This window comes from Squalius cephalus (genome assembly GCF_949319135.1).
Source record: "Squalius cephalus genome assembly, chromosome: 18".
NCBI lineage: Eukaryota > Metazoa > Chordata > Actinopteri > Cypriniformes > Leuciscidae > Squalius > Squalius cephalus.
Window position 1 is genome coordinate 8,214,118 of NC_137139.1, and position 19,368 is coordinate 8,233,485.

The following is a 19,368-nucleotide window of genomic DNA, read 5'->3' on the forward strand; positions in this document are numbered from 1 at the left end:
TGGCCATGCAGAATAAGGCATTCATATAATAAACAGACTAATATGCATGCTAATAAGTAACTAGTGAGAATTGGACCCTAAACTATAAAATTGTATATTCAGAGTTGCATCTATATATTTATAGATATCACTTTACTTACATCTTTATGATTTAGATCATAGCCTTTTTTAAATGTTAACTGTATTATGCAGTGTTATATATTCAGGATTTACTGCATTTATGATTTGTAAATATAAAGCTAAGTTATTTTGCATTCTCAGTTTTGTACTTTCATTATGTTTAGCTTTATATTCAGAATCATTATGTAAAGTTGATTTAAAAAATACCTTTTTTAAAAAAAGTGTTCCTCTTATATTTTGGGATTTCTAACTCCAGGCTTTGGCAACGCACGCCACTGAAGTTTGTTGACTGTTGACTCGTGTAGGACAGTGTGTTTGTGCGCTGTGTCAGATGAGTGGGCTGGTCTTCAGAGAGAGACACTTCACAGCAGTCCGACTCTCACTTCACTCCCAGTCTCTACAGAGGAGAACAGCAGGAGAACAACTCAGGATACCCACCAGGACAAGAGACTAACTTTGGGACGAGAGAAACTCCGCTCGAGATCCGACGGCAGGAATCTAGCAGGGACAACTTTACCACACTTTCTCCCCAAAAACTCCTTGTGTTTCCATCTCACACAAGTTTGCGCTGCTGGAAGACATCAGAAACAGCCTTGCTATCAAGACACTTGATACGCTCTGGAGTGATTTTACCCAAAAGAACAAGGTAAGGAACTTCACATACAATTGAGATGTTTTCTTGACTGTTTAGGGATTAGTTTCTCGTGCATAGCAAGGAGAAGATGCGTTTAAAATCCCTAAGGATCAATTGCACTATTTTTGAGAAATTGCTCAGATGTAGTCTACCTGCCTTTGCATTTCCCAAATGCTTCCAAGCCTCCTGAAAGAGTTGAAACACTTGTGCAGTCACGGGGAAACGGAGCGGGACTCCCCGCGCTCTTTGAACCTTCTGCCAGAACAAGAGCGACGGGGCTTTTGCGGTCTGCGAACTCCTGGAAGTGAAAGATTTCAAACACCTCTGCATCAAGCCCCAGCTCGCAGGCTCTTTTAATGTTCGTCTGGATATCAGAGGTGCTCTTTGGGATGGGAGTTTTTGGACATTGTGTTGGAGACGCAGTTCCCATGCGCTCCCATCCGCCAGACGCAATTCATCACAACTCGTCCTCGCCCTCTCAATTGTGCGTCTGTTATTCAGTCTTTCATAGTGTTAAATGCTCCTGTCTCCGCCGAAGGGAAGGCATATAGGGAGTTTTTCTTTGACTATCTGCTTGTTAGGAACTTATCCAAACCTTAACGCATAAAAACACCTGCAAGATGCGAGATTTTGGCTCATATCTGCACTGCCGATGCACGAAGGAACTGTGCTTTTCTGTTCAGACTAATGGTTTGACAGGAACAACTTATTACATAAGTCTGCACTTATTTTTGGTTTAAATAATGAGAAGATCAGTCGTTCACAATTGCATCAAGTTTATTTTTCAATATCAAGGTTTTAGGTTAGGTTTACAGTTTATGAACGAATAAGAGAAAGTGGATGTTTTAGATTGGAGTGCTAAATATAAGTTTCAAGAGGTCTAGTCTATATATTTTCTTCCTCAAAATCCACAATGCACATTGTTCAGGAGACAATTTGTTGCATGCAATTAAATACACCTCAGGAATATTTATTTTAAATGTTGGCATGCATGCAGAGCTGACAGCCTGACAACATAAATCAAAATCTCACAAATTACATCATAATTAAGTTTTCCTCCATTTGAATCACATCTGAGCTGTTTTGCAGTTTATTAAATGGTCCTGCAGTGTATCAAATTAATTTGAAAAGCGCAAATGCTCTGTGTGTATAAATGTAAGCCTATAAAAACAGCATAAATAATTGTTGTATAAGAATAATAATAGTAAAAAATCTTTTTAAAGATGAGAAGGTATGACATTTAAATTTCACATCAGCTTCCCATCTGTGACACGCAGTGAAATTTCGGTCCCATTTGCATCCTTTTCTTTTTGAATTTGAATAGTAAACTGTGTGGATTTTTTAATCTCTCCGATGGGATTTCAAGGATTAGTCTCCTATCAGACGCAAACAACTATGAAGTGGATTGCTGGCTACCTGATGTGGTTCCTGGTGAGAGTGATACTTTTCTCTGGGCTGGGAGACGTAATGAAAGGCAGACTCAGAATGAGGGAATTTGAATAACTGTATTTAGTGGCGAGGCCAAGCTGCACTGCCTCCCATCCTCTCTCGGAAAGAATGAAACAGGAACAAAAGTCTAAGAACGGGAAGGTCTGTGTTGCATAGCGTATCTAAACCCTTATTTGCATATGAAAACTCTGGCCGTGAAAGAATTCCGCCACTGTTGCAATAGCCATTTGTGTGTCCGACGGAGTGACAGTCCGATGCGGAGATACAGTCGTCCTCACGCTGGTCTTTGTGGGGTCTCACGTGACTGTGTGTCATGTCCTGTTGAGGAGAACCAGGGATTTAATCGCAGCTTTTCGAACTTTTTCTGACCCCCTGGTCTTTCATTTCCATATCTGTTTGTTCCTAAAGCTTCTGAGCTCAAATTCAGTTTGAGATGGTTCATTCAGTCGGCGAAACACGCAAACAACGCTGCTCACATAAGATTATTTTCGTTCTCGGTAGGCAGACGATGAATAAACGGCAGCGGCTTCTTTATTTCCCAGCATGCCTGTTTGTGCACTTCCTTCAATATGCTCGTATGGGTGGAGTGAGAAGGACAAATTGTCCCTTGAGTCTGTGAATATCTATGAGATCTCAACTTCATCTTACAAAGACAGCTATGAAGTGAGCATCAGTCAGGGGCCTTCCCATTCAATGGTGTGTTTGTGTGGCTCTTGGAGAAAGTGGCCCCTACACCCTCAGCTGCCGATGAACATTCCCGAACGCTGTGCTAATTGGGACTCCTCAGATAAGAACTAATGTGAGGATAATTTGAGTGGGACATCCCAGTCTGGACACTCTCGAGTGGCTTTGACTTTATTAATGTGATCTCACAATCACTTAGAGACATTACACTCCACGGCTTCTCTGTGTGTGGCCAGTATGCACGTTCAGACACTCTCAAATGTTCCTCAAACGTACACATATCTTCAAAGATTTTACTCAACAAACGCTGTCCTGGGCCCTTGCCAAAGTAAACAAGCAGCGGACAGCCAAGTGTCCACTGTGGAGTGCTGGACCTCAGCTCTCAAAACCGGCCTCTAACAATTAGTCATTGTGCCATTTGGCTGTTCAAGAGCACCAGCGCAGCTCAGGATTGGCATGAAGATACAGTCGAAGTACATGTCAAGCACCTCAGCTTTAAAGTCTCATTTCTAAGAAATCATAATATTTAAGGTGAGAAAAACATAGTGGCTGTTCACTTGCACAGTCATTCACTTATCAATACAAACCAAATACCACAAAATTAGGGGATTGAGACACAGCTGACAGTGCTGTGTTTGTCAAATCCTGCTCCTGAAGAGCTAATGTTTTGCAGGGTTTAGATCCAACCTGCCCCAACACACTTGGCTGTGGGTGTATCTGAAATCACCCCCATACCCTCATTCACTATTCCCTACTTTAGTGGTTTTCAGTCCTGGTCCTGGGGACCCACTGCTTTGCACATTTTGTATGTCTCTCTTACCTGACACACTCAGTTCAGTTCATGGAGCTCTGAAGATCTGAATCAGGTGAGACGAATAAGAGAGACATACAAAATAGTTCCCAGGACCAGGACTGAAAACCACTGCCCTACATTGCTCCACTGAACGAGTGACTGTGAGTGTATACGGACACTGAGTGCACCGGAAGTGCTGTGGACGCGATCTTCTGGCGAGACACAGGAATTCATTCGATGCGACTCTTGCAGTTTTCTAGTGGCTTGCTGCTGAGTACATCCATTGTATTTTGGGGCCAAATGAGAGCAGTCAATAATGTCGACTAGGGCAGTGTTTCCCAACCCTGTTCCTGGAGGCATACCAATAGTGCACATTTTCACTGACTCTTCCTAATCAAACTCACCTGAAACAACTCATCAGCTCATTAGAAAAGACTCCTGAAATGGATGGGTCAGATAAGGGAGACATCCAAAATGTTTACTGTTGGTGTGCCTCCAGCAATAGGGTTAGGAAACACTTCACTATGGTTTCGGACACCACTACAAATGGCTGTCCCCTCAAATAGTGCCCTATATAAGGGTATAAGTGGCGCATTGTATTGAATGTGGTTTGAGTCGGGTTTGTGAATATCATATATGAGTGAGCTATACCAAAAAAAAATATTCTTATTAGTGCAGCAGGATGCCGGGATTGTTAGAATAGATGGTTGTCAGAATAAAACTGCCCTACAAAATCCAACATTGTCCCCATTGTTTTCTGCTGTTGAGGTTGGTTTCTTTCCCCCCTTCTTTAGCTTTCCAACTCCATGAGTAGCCCAGGGGACGCAACTCACAGTAAATGTCTGTTCAGAGGTTTCGGGAAGCGCTGACAGAAGCCGAGGGAAACTCACCCATTCTCCAGTTTCAGGGTGTCGTGCCTCTGTTGAAACAGAATCTGAAATGTTTCCCTTATCTCGGTGGAAATGAAGGCGATGGTGGAGAAAGTTCACATATGTAACACTGAGCTCTATAGGGTGAAGAGGCTGTATGGAAGCAGCATGTATGTGTGTGTGTGTGTGTAAACCTGCAGTCATGCATGTTTAAAAAGTGAGAAAGTGAGAAAGAAGTGACAGTCCCACACAGGTTAGTGCGATAATGATGGCTCTCCGCTGTTTGTGGCCTGGACCGCTGCAGTTTGATTGACAGGTGGAAGCTGCGCTGGTGCGATGTGCTTTTTCACCCTGTCAGTAGCGCTGCTTTTCATGCATAGTACATGTGCTACTCATCTGTGTGTGCTTGTGTGTGTGTTGTTACCCCGGCTGAGCCTGTCTTACCTTAGTGAATTGCATGTTAACACTTCCTGTGGCAATTAATCAGTCTATTATCTGACTGATTGAACCATTTAACAACAGGCTGATAGAATTATCTGCTCCTAATTGTTGATCAATCTGTCAGACTTTGCTGCTGTTGCATAAAGCCTCTTGATGAATGGTTATTTTATCTGATTTAGATACACATATTTTGAAGAGAATGACATTTCTGTCTCCAGAGAGATAATTAGAAGAAATGAAACGAAAGGAAATTGTGTTACCCAGAGAGGAATGCAGCCAGATGTTTCTGAAACACCTGACACAAGACTCTTATAATGCATTTGTATTGCAGAATTATCTTTAATGACTCTTTAGATCATAGAACGATAATCAGCAAAGTTAAAATGAGGTAAATTACTCAAAGTTAAAGAGTAAACTGTTTAAATAGCACCATTACATTTAAATTTGTTGTCTTTTACTTGCATGTGAAGTGATTAGGAGCATTTTGGTATGATAATTCAAACATTACAGCTCGTTCTGTTGAAAGGGTTTAAGCTGTTTAACATTATGAACTTGACTCTACGACCTTCCCACAACACACTCTCTCCCGAAACCACTTCAAGGTCCAGTTCATCACACATCTAAGATTTGTACACGGTCCATAAGTGATCCAGGACCCAAAGAAACCCGTTCCTGTCACAAAAAAAAAAGTTTGGTAAAAACAAATGAATCTAGGGAAAAAAAAAAGCAGCAAAACAAAGTTGACACGATTGCGGCCGACTCTGCCTTCAAATTATCTTCCCCCAAATTACGATCAGACATTCTACTCAGCTGTAGTTAAACATTAGCTTTTATTTGATCCAGATGGGGCTTTGTTTTGAAGTTTTATTTTAGAAAGAAAACCCTTTTTGCTCTGGGAAACACAACTGCATCCAAACCTGGCAAATCGGAAATCCATGTTCCTGTGTTTCTTTGCTTTCTTCTCTTGGCTATAGACTGGAGTTCAAGGCAATGTTCTACATCCACATCCAAAGAGATATTACATTACGATTCCTACCCAAATATCATGATGACCGGTATCATACAAGATCTCACGACCAATTCGTACGAATTCGAACGAGTGATTAAAAGGTGGCTAATTCGTACGAATTCATACAACCTCACTCGTATGAATTTGTACGATTTGTCTAAACCCACATGATGGGTAGGTTTATGGGCGGGGTCAGGGGTAGGTCATTCGTATGAATTCATACAAATTGGGCAATTCGTAAAATTCGTAAAATATGTACGATTTAGCAAAAATAGAGTGAGGTCGTATGAATTCGTACGAATTGCCGTGAGATCAGGCTGGCTTTCCAGTTCCAGACAATGACCATTTACACTTTTAGCAATATTTTTTTTCCTAAATCATTTCAAAGCTCTTCAATGAACACATACTTATTTTCTGCTAGCCTGGTTAGATCAATGATGTGGAGTAGAAGATATTCTTGTGTATCATTAATAGCAATTCATAACTGTGAGTTAAGATGAATTACCTTAATACCAGTTAAGAAACATACCGAATTTCACATACTCCAAAGTAACCCAGACCACTACTGGTGCGCACCACAGTTTTACCACAGCCAAATGAACCAAAACGTCAGACACCAAAAGCGTCTCAAAAGAGTCTTATAAATTATCCAGCATAATCCCCATATAAATATTTAGATGAGCCTTTAAGAGAGAGCATCTCTTTTCTGTGTGAGAATATCCTATTACACAATCACAGCCCAAGAGAAGGCAGTACTCTTATTGTGAGAGATAGAAAAGAGGAAATGTAATGCATGGTAAAAGCAGTGCTTTGTGTGCAAATGCAGTTAAGTAGATTTTGCGATTGACCAAAGTGAAAAGCCCAAGTGTAAACGAGGGGGGTGCGACTTTAAAAGAAAAGGCAAGCGGAAGGCATGTAAAGAAAAAAACAATGGATGAAAGTGGTGGAAGAGAAAGACAGTACTATCTGAGACTGGCAAATAAAGAGGGAGTGAAAGAGGTCAAGAAAAGGCAGCAGGAGGGGAGGGATTCCTGGAGAGGTCATTAAGAGGACAAGCACTCACTTGCTGTTAATGACAGTGGAGTATCACTCTAATCTGCCATCATTAGCCTGATTATATCAGGGGTGATTGGCCTTTGCCTTCAGCTCCAATCAATGGCACCAAATCAATAGAAAGAGGATATCATGTGATCCGGGCAAAGCCAAATCCAGCCCAGACTGTAGAAGCCCAACACAGCCAGACTCAGCCAATCACAGTTGAACCAGTTGAAGTTCAGCTCTTCCTAACTCACCCCAGCACAGCTTACTTCAGCACAGCATGCAGAAACTTAGTCCAGTTACACGCTCAGAAAATAAAGTACATAATTGTACCTTTAGGGGTACAATGGCTTGTCACCGGGGCTGTACCCTCAAGGGTACAATATTGTACCGTAACCTTTAAAAGAAACGGTACATATATGTACCTTTTAATGCTTTTTGACCCTCAAAAAGGTACATATATTTACCTTGAAGTCCAATAATAAGCCCTATGGGGTACGTTAGTGTAGATTGTACCTTGGGGGACAGAAATGGACTCCTACTGTACCCCTATTTCAGACAGTGTAGCCCAAATGTGTGTGGTTTTACCCACCCCATCACAACAAAACCCAGTTAGGCACAGCCTAACCTAGTTAAGGACTACTTGTGAGCAGACTGAGTCTGAGCTATTCTTATTACTGGTGTTTACTCCACGTTTTCCAGAAATGAATACTTTTATTCAGCAAGGATGCATTACATTGATAAAAAGTGACAGAAAATATGTTTTTAATGTTACAAAAGCTTTTTATTTCAAATAAATGCTGTTCTTTTGAACTTTCTATTCATCAAAGAACTCTGAAAAATCACTGTTCCCACAGAAATATGAAGCAGCACAACTATGTTCAACATTGATAATAACCAGAAATGTTTCTTGATCAAATCATCATATTAGATTGATTTCTGAAGGATCATGTGACACTGAAGACTGGAGTAATGATGCTGAAAATTCAGCTTTGCGTTACAGAAATAAATGACATTTTAAAATATTTCTAATTACAATAGAAAACTGTTATTTTAAACTGTAATACTGTTTCACAATATTACTGTATAACTTTATTTTTGAACAAATAAATTCAGCCTGGGTGAGCAAAGAAGAGACCTTTCAAAAACAAAAATGTATGTATATAGTTTTATATATCTTCTAAAGTCTTGTAAAGTGTAAATTAAAATAAAATCATGCTGTAATGTCACTTACAAATGAACAATGCACAGGACAGATGCAGCATATCGCTGAGAAAGAGAATCTGTGAATAGTTATAAGCAGGTGTTTAACACCAACCAGACATGGATATGTTGTACTGTGAGCTCGGACACTGGCATTCAAACAGTGATTAGTGAGGGAACGTGTGTGTGTGTGTATTTTCACTGAGCACACACACAGCAGATGTAAGCGTCTGTGAGTGTCTCTGAGTGCCTGGATGTTCTCATGAGTTGTTTGAATGTTGTTTGCGTGCAGTATCAACCACTGCATACCCGTCTTTTACCCAGCTGTGGGTTACAAAAGCACCAGAACTTCAAAGGTGGTCAGTAAAGACATTCATTTGAATTCTTCATCCCAAATCGGCTGTAGTTTGATTCGCTTCTTGTAGTGTGATGGTGCTATCCAGTCATTTAACTAAATGTTAAGAAGTATTTGATGTTCTTTTAGAAGAAAAACATCTTAAAATGATTTAGTAATGTCCTCCATTAGAGTTTTTAAATAGTCGTTGACTGCTACCGATGGTTAAACTGTCCATAATCTCCTCCATCACAGATACACTGTATAGATACTGACTACATTAAATAAAATGTGGGTTTAATTGCTTTTAGTTTCTGTGTGTTAGCTTTGCAGTCATCTATATGATTAGTGCACTTTCTGCAGATTACATTTCAGCATATTAAAAAAGTTGTTATCTTTTAAGAAAACCCAGCAAAAATATTGGTGACTCATCCTGCACTACACAGATTTTTGTCCAATCAAATGATCTTTAGCATGCCCCTCCCCCAAGTTTGTTGACTGAGTTGACAGTGAATCAGACTCCACTCTGCACTTATTATAAGCAGAACATTATCAAGCATTGGTGTGGACTGTGGACACGTAATATAATTATTCTTACAATTATCCTTCTTGGTGTAAAAAAAGGAAAGAAATCCCATTCTCTTGTTCAATCTCTGTCAATGCCCCTCTCTCTCTCTCTCTTTAGGATGGCGTGGATGTGTGGATGTTATGGTTTGGTGTTGCTGGTCTTGGGGGTGATGGGACAGAAACTGCCCACGCGTGATGAAGGCCTCTTTCAGATGCAGATCAGGGATAAAGCTCTGTTTCATGACTCTTCTGTCATGCCAGATGGGGCCGAGATCAGTGGATACCTGTTCAGGGATACACCGAAAAGGTGGGATCATACATCACACATATGAAACAGACATACACATACCCACTTTCACTTAGCAATCTGCAATTCTATAAGATAAAGTATAATTAATAAATTACGATAGATTAACACAATCATAACCCTTAACTTGGACTGCTAATAGATACATAAACACACTGCTGTGAGATACATGTTAGATACGCTTCTGCTGCATAAATAGACATACATCCTGTAGCAGATCTAGGCAGGTGGAGCTGGGGAGGAGGAGGGGTTCAGAGTTAATCTGATACTGCAAACAATGAACCAGACTATGTGTAAATGTTAAGCGAGAAATATCATTGGCTGCAGGATTAGCAGAGGCCAATCAGCTTGTGCCATGTGGTAATGATGTGATTACTTGCAGATTGCATGTAAAGGACCGAACAGCCTGGGTCCGCTAGTTTCATGACTGAACTATATTAAACTATAAAAATAAAAATAATAATAATTATATATATATATATATTAGGGCTGTCAAACGATTAATCGCTATTAATTGCATCCAAAATAAAAGTTTGTTTTTACATAATACATGTGTGTGTACGGTGTATAATTATTTTCTATATATAAATACACACACATGCATGTATATATTTAAGAAATATTTGCATGTATATACTGTGTATATATATTTATATTATATATAAATATTTTATATATAAATAACACATTTTTCTTAAATATATATGCATGTGTGTTTATTTATATATAGAAAATAATTATACACCGTACACACACATATATTATGTAAACACAAACTTTTATTTTGGTTGCGATTAATCGCGATTAATCGTTTGACAGCCCTAATATATATATATATATATATATTGCATCTGAACTCTTCATATATATAATTAAACTATTCAAATTCATAATTGGTTTTATTCTGGATGTCCCCATACGCCCCACATTTTTATGTTTGAACATCCTTGGACGGGAGGGTTTTGTATGATCATGTGCATTTGTGGATATGTCTTTATGTGTGGGAAGAAGAAATATGGAATCTATTATAGCCAAAGTGCATTAGATGAGGGCAAGACATGCATTATGAATAAGATGCTGGAAAGATGCTGTGTGTGTGTGTGTGTGTGTGTTTTGAGTAGCAGGTGGACTCAAATGGAAGAATATCAACTATGTTCACCACGTCTATCAAACTGTACCACATGCGAGGTCTTAGCAAAAGGCTACAGGGTTATTTCTGCTGAGGATCCTGGATGAATTAATCAGAACGTACATACCACAGATGGTCATATGTTGAGCTATTCGCAATTTAAAAACACTTTATAGTAATAACGAATCTCCCAGTTTTCCATTTGATGTCCATGCCAGTGATTCTGTCAATGTCGTGTCCTGCTAATGAATTGCAGTGTTCTCAAATATAGCTGATTACATTGAAGTCTACCATACATCTGTCATAATTATTTTGCAGAACATGGAGTTGTAAGGTGTTTCTGCTCACAGAGGGTCTGAACAAATGTTAAGATTGCTTTAATATTATAGTACAGTTTAAAAGTTTGTATTTCCTATGAATGGACCAACCCAATAATGCGAAAATGTAACTATTTTCAAAGATTTTGTTTCAATTCGTACGATGTGACTTGTATGGAAACATATGTTGGTCCACGCCTAAATGTAAACATCATCGAGGCGAAAGCAGATCGAATGAAAAATTAATGCATGATATCATACAAATTCGTACCAATTCACCAAAACGTAATATTGTTATGAACAGCCATAAAAGTGAAATGGATACCGTTCATAAAACTCAACATAAAGACAGTATAATGTGGTCATGGAACTCATTTTAATTGAAATGTTTATAATAATAGCATGATACAGTTATATTTTGAAAAAAAGAAAAAGGGTAGGCACTCTGAAAATGACATTATAAATAGTTAACAGCTGAAGTACACTATCTGTGTTTGGTGTGCTTTTTATAAGACATCTCCCATGTGCAATGCATTGTCAAAAGCACACTAATTCAGTGGCTAAAAACGCTAACAAAGACAGTGGAAATGTGTTGAGACAGCAAAGCCAGTGTAGCAACGTTGTGTTTGGGGAATATGGTCCTAATTCGGTAGCGGTCTCTGAAAGGCCAGCTAGTTCTAATTTCAGTACATTGTGTCTTGGGACGGGTTTTAATATATCTCAAGTACTTTTAAAGACTAAACATAACTGCAATCAGACGGGCTAAATCAGCAACACCATTATGAATAACCTTGCTGAAATGGAAGTCTTATACTTAGGGAGTTGTGTTTTTTTTTCAAGCTCTGATATAGAAAGTATTGTTGCATGCCTTTTTATGTCATTTTATGCTAAAAGTGCACCTAAAACCTGAAAATATAAATGCATACAGATGGCTAGTTTTCACACAATCATCAAAACCGACTTAGTCCAAACAAAGAGCACATCTGCTACAACATACAATGAGTCATGTTTAATTTCCTGCATAATTCCTATGTTTGTTGGCCTTTTTGGAGTGCATGCTAACTTTCCTCGCTTTCGCAGGTATTATTTTGTGGTGGAGGAAGACAACACTCCTCTGCTGGTGACGGTGACACCTTGCGATGCTCCTCTTGAGTGGAGATTGACGCTGCAGGAGCTCCCAGAGGACCGCAGTGGGGAAGGATCAGGTATCCGAATTAAATCTCCCAATCGATGTTGCAAGTCTGCAGTAATTTAAGACTTGTTTTCCATGTAAACGTTCTAAACTATTATTAGAAAAACTGGCCTTAGATCTGTGGAACAAGAGAGCGTCTCCCATAGCCATTCAATACAGCTTAAGGATTAAAGTAAGGCAGTGGTATCTCCTTCCATTGATCTCCATAGGATTGAACCTGATTAGGAAAGAAGTCATTCCTAAATTAGGAATCATTTCAATCATAGAGGATTAGGAATTCCTTTCAACTAATATACTGTATATATAAGATAAACTGAAAGGATTAAAAAAAAAAAAAAAACTGTAAAATAAGAACTACTAAGTGCATTGATAGGAAATATCCTGGCTCTGTTCCGAAACCTAGTGCACAACTTCCATAGGCAGCTTTTTAATCTCCCAGTGTTAAGGCTGGCCTAAAAATTCTAATTCTAGCCTTTACAGAGAAAGGCATCCCACAATGCACTGTGACATAAGATGAGGAGAAGGGAAATGTCTAAAATATACTTAGAATTTATTCAATAACTGTACACTCAAAAAAAGTTGAGTTGAGTCTCCTGTCTGCATAGTTTGAGGAGCACTATATGTATTATGAGGTTACATTTCAGTTAAGATACTTCCTATGTAGGGAATAGACAGCAAGGCAGCTCACTACGTTTTGGAACAGGGTATTAGTGTTTGCAAGTTTTCAGATTTAACCAAAAAAAAAAAAAAAATCAAAACGAGTGTCCTATAGATGCCCCCTTGGAAAGTTTTCTACAGAAATAGCAAAGCAGCACGGCTTCAGGTAAATATGTGTTTTCTGTGAAGTACTGTGGAGCGTGTCCAATGTGGGTCAGTGTTTTCCAGCGTGGTCAATCATTAGTCCTGTTAGTGTACTCTTCTGCGTCAATGTGTGTTGGTAAGCACGTGTGAATTTGGGCCCTGTGTGACCGCACCTGGTGTGCTAATGGACTGCATCTGATGTCTGCCGACTCACTAGAAAGCAAGAATGAAAAAGAGAAAAATCTTGTATTGGGAAATATAGGAGATAATCTCACAAAACCTTTCAAGAATGTCCAGGTGACCCTAAAAGGAAAAGACAAAATAACAATACTGCTACTGTTAATAGATACACAGATTGCATGTAAGATATGCTTCTGCTGCATACTGTAAATAGACAGACATAAATCCTGTAGCAGATCTAGACAGGTGGAGCTGGGGAGGAGGAGGGGTTCAGAGGAACTCTGATAGCAGGACTGGCCTACAGCAAACAAGGAACCAGACTATTTAAATGTTAAACAAGCATAGCTTACAGCAAACAATGACCCAGACTATTTAAATATTGAGAAAGCGATCTCATTGGCTGCAGGATCAGCAGAGGCCAATCAGCTTGTGCCATGTGGTAATGATGTGATTGCTTGAAGATTGCATGTAAAGGACCTGTCAGGTTGCGCACTCTGGAGTTTCATGACCAAACTATATAAACAATATAATATTTACTTAAAGAAAATGAAGTCTATATTTACAAGTGTGGGTATCTGCAGGTCGGAGTAATAGGCGTGCCGAAAGGTCTTCTGAATTGGTCTCGAAAACTCCCTGTTAAGGTGTGGGGTAGGGTAAGGGGTTAGTTTCTGTTGTAGCATTGTGCAACTTTTGGAACGTCCCTACCTTCGACATTCCCAATACTCCAAACCTGCAGCTATCCCTATCTCTATATTCATGACCTATAAACGTTTTTGCTTTGTTCTCACCGTGAGTAAGCACATGCAGGGATGACGTCAAAACCCGGAGGACTAATTTGCCGCTGGTTCCTTCAAGATTTTCCTTTGGGGTTTTATAATGTTTTTTTTTTTTTTTATGTGTAAAATAAAGGCTGTGGTAAACATAACTTGACTATACTTTGACATTTTGTTCTACAACAAAAATCACACACACCCATAGAGAAAACGTGAATTTACTAGTAACTCGTGAATTTAACGAGTAACTAGATAAGACAGTTTGGGTTGTGAGTGTGTGCTCATCATCAAGTTATGTTTACCACAGGCTTTATTTTACTTATAAATTGAAAACCCCCCATCATAAAACCCCATAGGAAAACCTCAAAGGAACTAGCGGCGAATTAGACTTTTCTGTTCTGTTGTCAAACCTGCGTGTGCTTACTCATGGTGAAAATAAAGCAAAAACGTTTTTTTAAGCAAATAATGAAACAAATTGTAATTATCATAAAATTAGGCTTCATTTTCTTAATATAAAATATAATTTCTTTTTTTTTTCATTTAATATGTAGTGTAATGTGACCTAGACATGCTTTCAATCATAGCCGTAGGATTCCTCTCACTGTTCCCATCAACTCAAAAGAAAAAAAAAAGGTTGTGACCGGCGCATTTCTTCAAAGCAAGATTCTCGCTTGCACTCTCGTTCTCTCTCTCTCAGCTGTACTCCCACCTCTTTTGCTCTCCCTCCTGGTACTTTTCTAGTTTCTTCTCCCCCCCCCCCCCATCACCCTCTCTCTACATCTCTCTTTTTCCATCTGGACAGTATCCTAAAAAAGAAATCAATAAAGTTCCACAAAACACCCTTGTATTTCATTCCAGACACATGGAGCAGCGTAACTGTTTCAGTTAGAGCGCATCTGTGAAACCTAATGTATAGGACCGAAACGAGGCAGAAGCCGCCGCGTCAGAAGCGTGTGTGCAGAACATGTCCATGTGTGAGCTCACATAAAGACACAAGTGTCTCCCTGTGAGACGACAAGCTTCTCTGATCATCTCTGACTTTTTTGTGCAGTAATGACTCCCAGGCCCTGGGTTTTCCTCTATCTCGCGGTCTGTGGCCCAGTATGGTTGTCCTGGCTGATGAAATGCAGAGACCCCCATCATTCACTGCTGTACCTTTGGGTTTTAAGCAAAGGATTTAGTTTTTTTTTTATTTATTTTTTTACAAAACACAACGTGTAATGATCGTCTTGCTTAGCTGATGGCGTGACTTGGCTGTGATTGGGAGATCCTGAAAAACAAATCTGTCACAGTTGATGATATCCTCCTTCAGACTCATTTCCTCACTCTTGTACCCATTCACTCATTCACAGTTGTAATAAATCAAATACACATACACACACCATAAGAAAGAACATTTCAAATAAGATCTCTTCATCTCATTTGTTTCAAGACTTAGATCAAACAGAAAGGAAATGGACTTGCCGTGAATAAATAAAATCATGGCAATGGCAGTCTGTCTTTCTGAGACCACCTATATGCGTTTTCCTTGGTCTTTAGGTCTCCTGATTCACAGATTATTTTTTTTCCTGAGAGTTTCAGAATAGATCTCAACAATTTCTTGAACTGTGTTATCCACATTGATTTTACATCTCTAAACACTGACTTGCGCGTTTGGCAGATGCTTTGATCCAAAGCAACTGACATGGCATTCAAAGTATACACATATCTATCAGTCCTTGCATTGACTGGGTATCGAACCCATGACCTTGGCGTTGCCAGTAGCATGCTTCACTGTTTGAGCTGCATGAATGCTTAATGAATGTCAACAATTGTCTCAGTTTTTTCCCCCTAAGGAATTTCAGGAGATACATCTGAGACAAAGTTGACATTAAAACATAATTGAGACCTCGGTTTAGTCTCCTGAGCTACAACAGAGCAACTTCTGTGAAATACACTACATTATAAATGAAATGCAAACAAGGACGTGGAAGAGTTTTATTTTTTTACAGTACAGCAGTCACTGTAAATATACACTTATACACAAGTCTTTTCCCATGTTTGCGGAGTATATCCACTGGGAGCCGGTCTTTGAGTGTAACTCGTGTTCATTTAGCTCTCTGGTTGACAAACATAATATTATGTTTTCTCGCCCAGCTGAACGGAGAGGGCTTGGTAAGGAACTCAAGGAACAGTGAGGCCACAAGGCATCTCTGTGTAGCTTAGAGTTCCCGGGAAAAGTAAAGTGAAAGTCAGGCTCTGATGTGCAGGGTTGTTTGGATACAAAACACAGCCGGCAGCAGACGAGTGGCTAACTGTCCGTCACATCAGGTAGCTCCCAATGACCTCACCTGGATTCACACATTAAACGATGCTCTTTCTGTTAAGATGGAAATTGCTGCTTCTTTTTTCCAGTGGTGATAATTGGGGTGTGGGGAGGAAGTGGAAAGTAAACAACTAGATGAGAGGATTTGGAGTGGTGAGGGAAATGCGTCATTATGTGGCAGTTAACGTTAAATGTCCCAGTGATTGATGTTCAGAGAGAGCTTAAGTGTGTACATCCATTTGTTTGATAGTTTATGTGGCTTGTGTTTGTGTGTGGTTTAAACAAGTCAAAATGTGCATCTCCAAATAGCACCATGCCTTTGTACCCCAACAAAATGGGCCATGTTTTTTATGTTTGTGGTTTGTTGTGTGAGGGAGACTAATTTCCCCAGCATTTCTTGATTTTCTGTGCTTGTTTCCCAAGGTCTAATTTTGTGAATGTTTGTGTCTTTTTGTGTCTCAGGTGAGCCAGAACCTCTGGAACAGCAGAAACAGCAGGTCACGGCCAATGAGGGAACCGAACTCTTTACCTACAAGGGAAATGATGTTGAGTCATTCATCTCTACCAGCTCCCCTTCAGGCTTGTACCAGATAGAAATCATCTCCACCGAAAAGGACAGCAACTTCAAGATTTACTCAACCACAACTCCCGAGTCCGACCAGCCATACCCTGAACTGCCTTACGACCCCAGGGTTGATGTGACCGCGCTGGGTCGCACTACTGTCACACTAGCCTGGAAGCCCACTCCTACTGGCTCCGTACTGGGCCAGCCGATCCAGTACTGTGTGGTTATTAACAAAGAGCACAACTTCAAGAGTTTATGTGCAGCAGAGGCCAAGATGAGCTTGGATGATGCCTTCATGATTGCTCCAAAACCCGGCCGGGACTTCAGCCCCTTTGACTTTGCTCATTTTGGTTTTATCCCATCTGAGAATGATTTCAATAAAGATCGTTCCCTCACCACCAACAGAGCTCTGAGCAACAAGATGAGTCGCACATATATCCCCAAGCCAAAAGTGGCAGACATACAGAAAATCTGCATAGGCAACAAGAATATTTTTACCGTGACAGACCTAAAGCCAGACACGCAATTTTACTTTGATGTGTTCGCTGTCAACACAGGCACCAACATGAGTACTGCCTACGTGGGCACTTTCGCCCGCACCAAGGAAGAGGCCAAGCAGAAGACAGTGGAGCTCAAGGATGGGAAAGTAACCGACGTCTTCATTAAGAGGAAAGGCAGCAAATTCCTTCGTTTTGCACCGGTCTCCTCTCACCAGCGCGTCACGCTCTTTGTGCATGCCTGTCTGGATGCAGTGCAAGTTCAGGTGCGGCGTGATGGGAAGCTTGTCCTCTCTCAGAATGTGGAGGGCGTCCGTCAGTTCCAGCTCCGCGGAAAGCCCAAAGCCAAGTACCTGATCCGTCTGCGGGGGTCCCGCAAGGGCGCCTCCACCTTGAAAGTACTGGCTAGCACACGTGCCGGAGGAAAGCAACCTTTCCCTGCGCTTCCTGAGGATACCCGTATCAAGGCTTTCGATAAGTTGCGTACCTGTTCTTCCGTCACCGTGGCTTGGCTTGGCACACAGGAGCGCAACAAGTACTGTGTTTACAAACGTGAGGTTTCAGAAAGTTACGGCGAAGAGCATCGGCGCCGAGAGCAGAACCAGTGTGCTGGACCAGAGAGCCGTCGCAAGCCTGAGAAAGTGCTTTGCAAGTACTTCCACAGCGCCAACCTGCAGAAAGCCGTCACCACAGAGACCATAACAGGCCTCGAGGCGGGAAAGAGCTACCTCCTGGATGTTTATGTGGTGGGACACAGCGGGCACTCAGTCAAGTACCAGAGTAAACTGGTGAAAACAAGGAAGTACTGTTAAAAAAAGAGACTCCGAAGCACAGACTCTGCACAGAAGTAAATATATTATATATATAATGAGAAAAAGAAGTTTATTTAACTCGAAGTGATATTCTACTAAGGAGAGTTTTGCAGACTGACTACTTGCGCACAATGCTAATGCTAACGCTGCATGTGTCGCAGTTCCTGAACTGCCTGTAGAGTGAGATATCAACCTCTGTATTTATGTTTACATTACCGAGTCGAGTCGAGTCAGGCGCTCTCAATCGACCTTAGGCACCTGAAGGTTTGTTCTCAGGGGGTGCCATCGCTGTTGCAATGCAAAGAGTCCCTGTACTGCATCCTCAATGCCATGGAAATGGGAGTTTGGAGGAGTTGCAGTTCTCTTTTAGCCACTGCATGCACCATTTGTCTGCCTTATGTCTACGTTCTATTTGTTGGTTCATTACGCCAGCCATCGCAGAGGTAGCTCCATGACTCCTCCTCTCCGCTCTCCTGCCCTGTATTAAAACATGGTTTAGAAGACTTTTTTAAATTATTTCATACTTCTTAATGTTTTATTTTTTTAACTGTTATTTTTTTTTGTTATTGACAACAATTATTAGTGGTAAAAATGTGTTTTAAATCTATATGAAAGTCAACGTTGTTTCCCCGCTGTCAATTTGTGTGTATAATCTCAGTTTGTGAATCTGGTGTGTGTAAATGTGTCTCATCTCTTTGTCACATGTACAGATTTTCTCTGCCAATATTCATGTACATAAAACACTAAATATAGACATCTGTAATCCCAGTGGTTCTGTGTTTCTCTGCCAGTATTATATACATGCTGGAAAATACCCACATGAATGAGATGTATGTTCTGCTATGAAGTAAAGGATCTTTCGCATGACTCATCATGGATATGTATTACATACTGTAGATGTCACATTCGGCCGCTCCAGACACGTCGAAGCTTCCGCCATCTTGGAACTGTTAACATGATGCTGTTCATCACTCACACTAACAAATCAATGCATTTTCATCGAATTTTCAGCCTAATGTTGTAAAAACCACCGAGCTACAAATTCCAGACGGATAGAGGATAACCTTTCAGAGGTGAGAATGTGTTGGTTTGTGTTTTTATGTACAACTCAATCTGCAATATCCTTATGCAGAATTATAACATTAATGACAAGCGAAATGTTGTGAAAATCATTTGCTGATGTCTATTGCAGATATAGATAGTCATACATGTGAATAACTAGGTTGCAGAAGCTCATTTAACTTGTTCTCGAATGTTCACAGATCGGATTTGACCACTCCAATATGGCGAACGTATACGAATAGCAGCCCATAGAAACCGACACTAATGAGGAATCTATGTATATAGAC

General features: G+C 40.3%; 1 protein-coding gene across 1 annotated transcript; it reads left to right on the plus strand.

Moving 5' to 3' along the window:
- Positions 1 to 456: 456 nt before the first annotated feature.
- Positions 457 to 18,782, plus strand: ndnf (neuron-derived neurotrophic factor). The gene is made up of 4 exons (XM_079849229.1): positions 457 to 766; positions 9,260 to 9,448; positions 11,975 to 12,099; positions 16,608 to 18,782. Exons 2-4 carry the CDS (start codon positions 9,261 to 9,263, stop codon positions 18,017 to 18,019), a joined length of 1,725 nt encoding a protein of 574 aa, XP_079705355.1. The 5' UTR covers positions 457 to 766; position 9,260; the 3' UTR covers positions 18,020 to 18,782.
- The last annotated feature ends 586 nt before the right edge of the window (positions 18,783 to 19,368 follow it).

What these genes read in the sequence shown, in the direction of transcription:
- ndnf (XM_079849229.1), top strand. Translation starts at nt 9,261, where the DNA reads ATGGCGTGGATGTGTGGATGTTATGGTTTGGTGTTGCTGGTCTTGGGG. An exon ending in TTCAGGGATACACCGAAAAG is followed by an intron (nt 9,449 to 11,974) that starts GTGGGATCATAC and finishes TCGCTTTCGCAG; the next exon opens with GTATTATTTTGTGGTGGAGG. An exon ending in CCGCAGTGGGGAAGGATCAG is followed by an intron (nt 12,100 to 16,607) that starts GTATCCGAATTA and finishes TTTGTGTCTCAG; the next exon opens with GTGAGCCAGAACCTCTGGAA.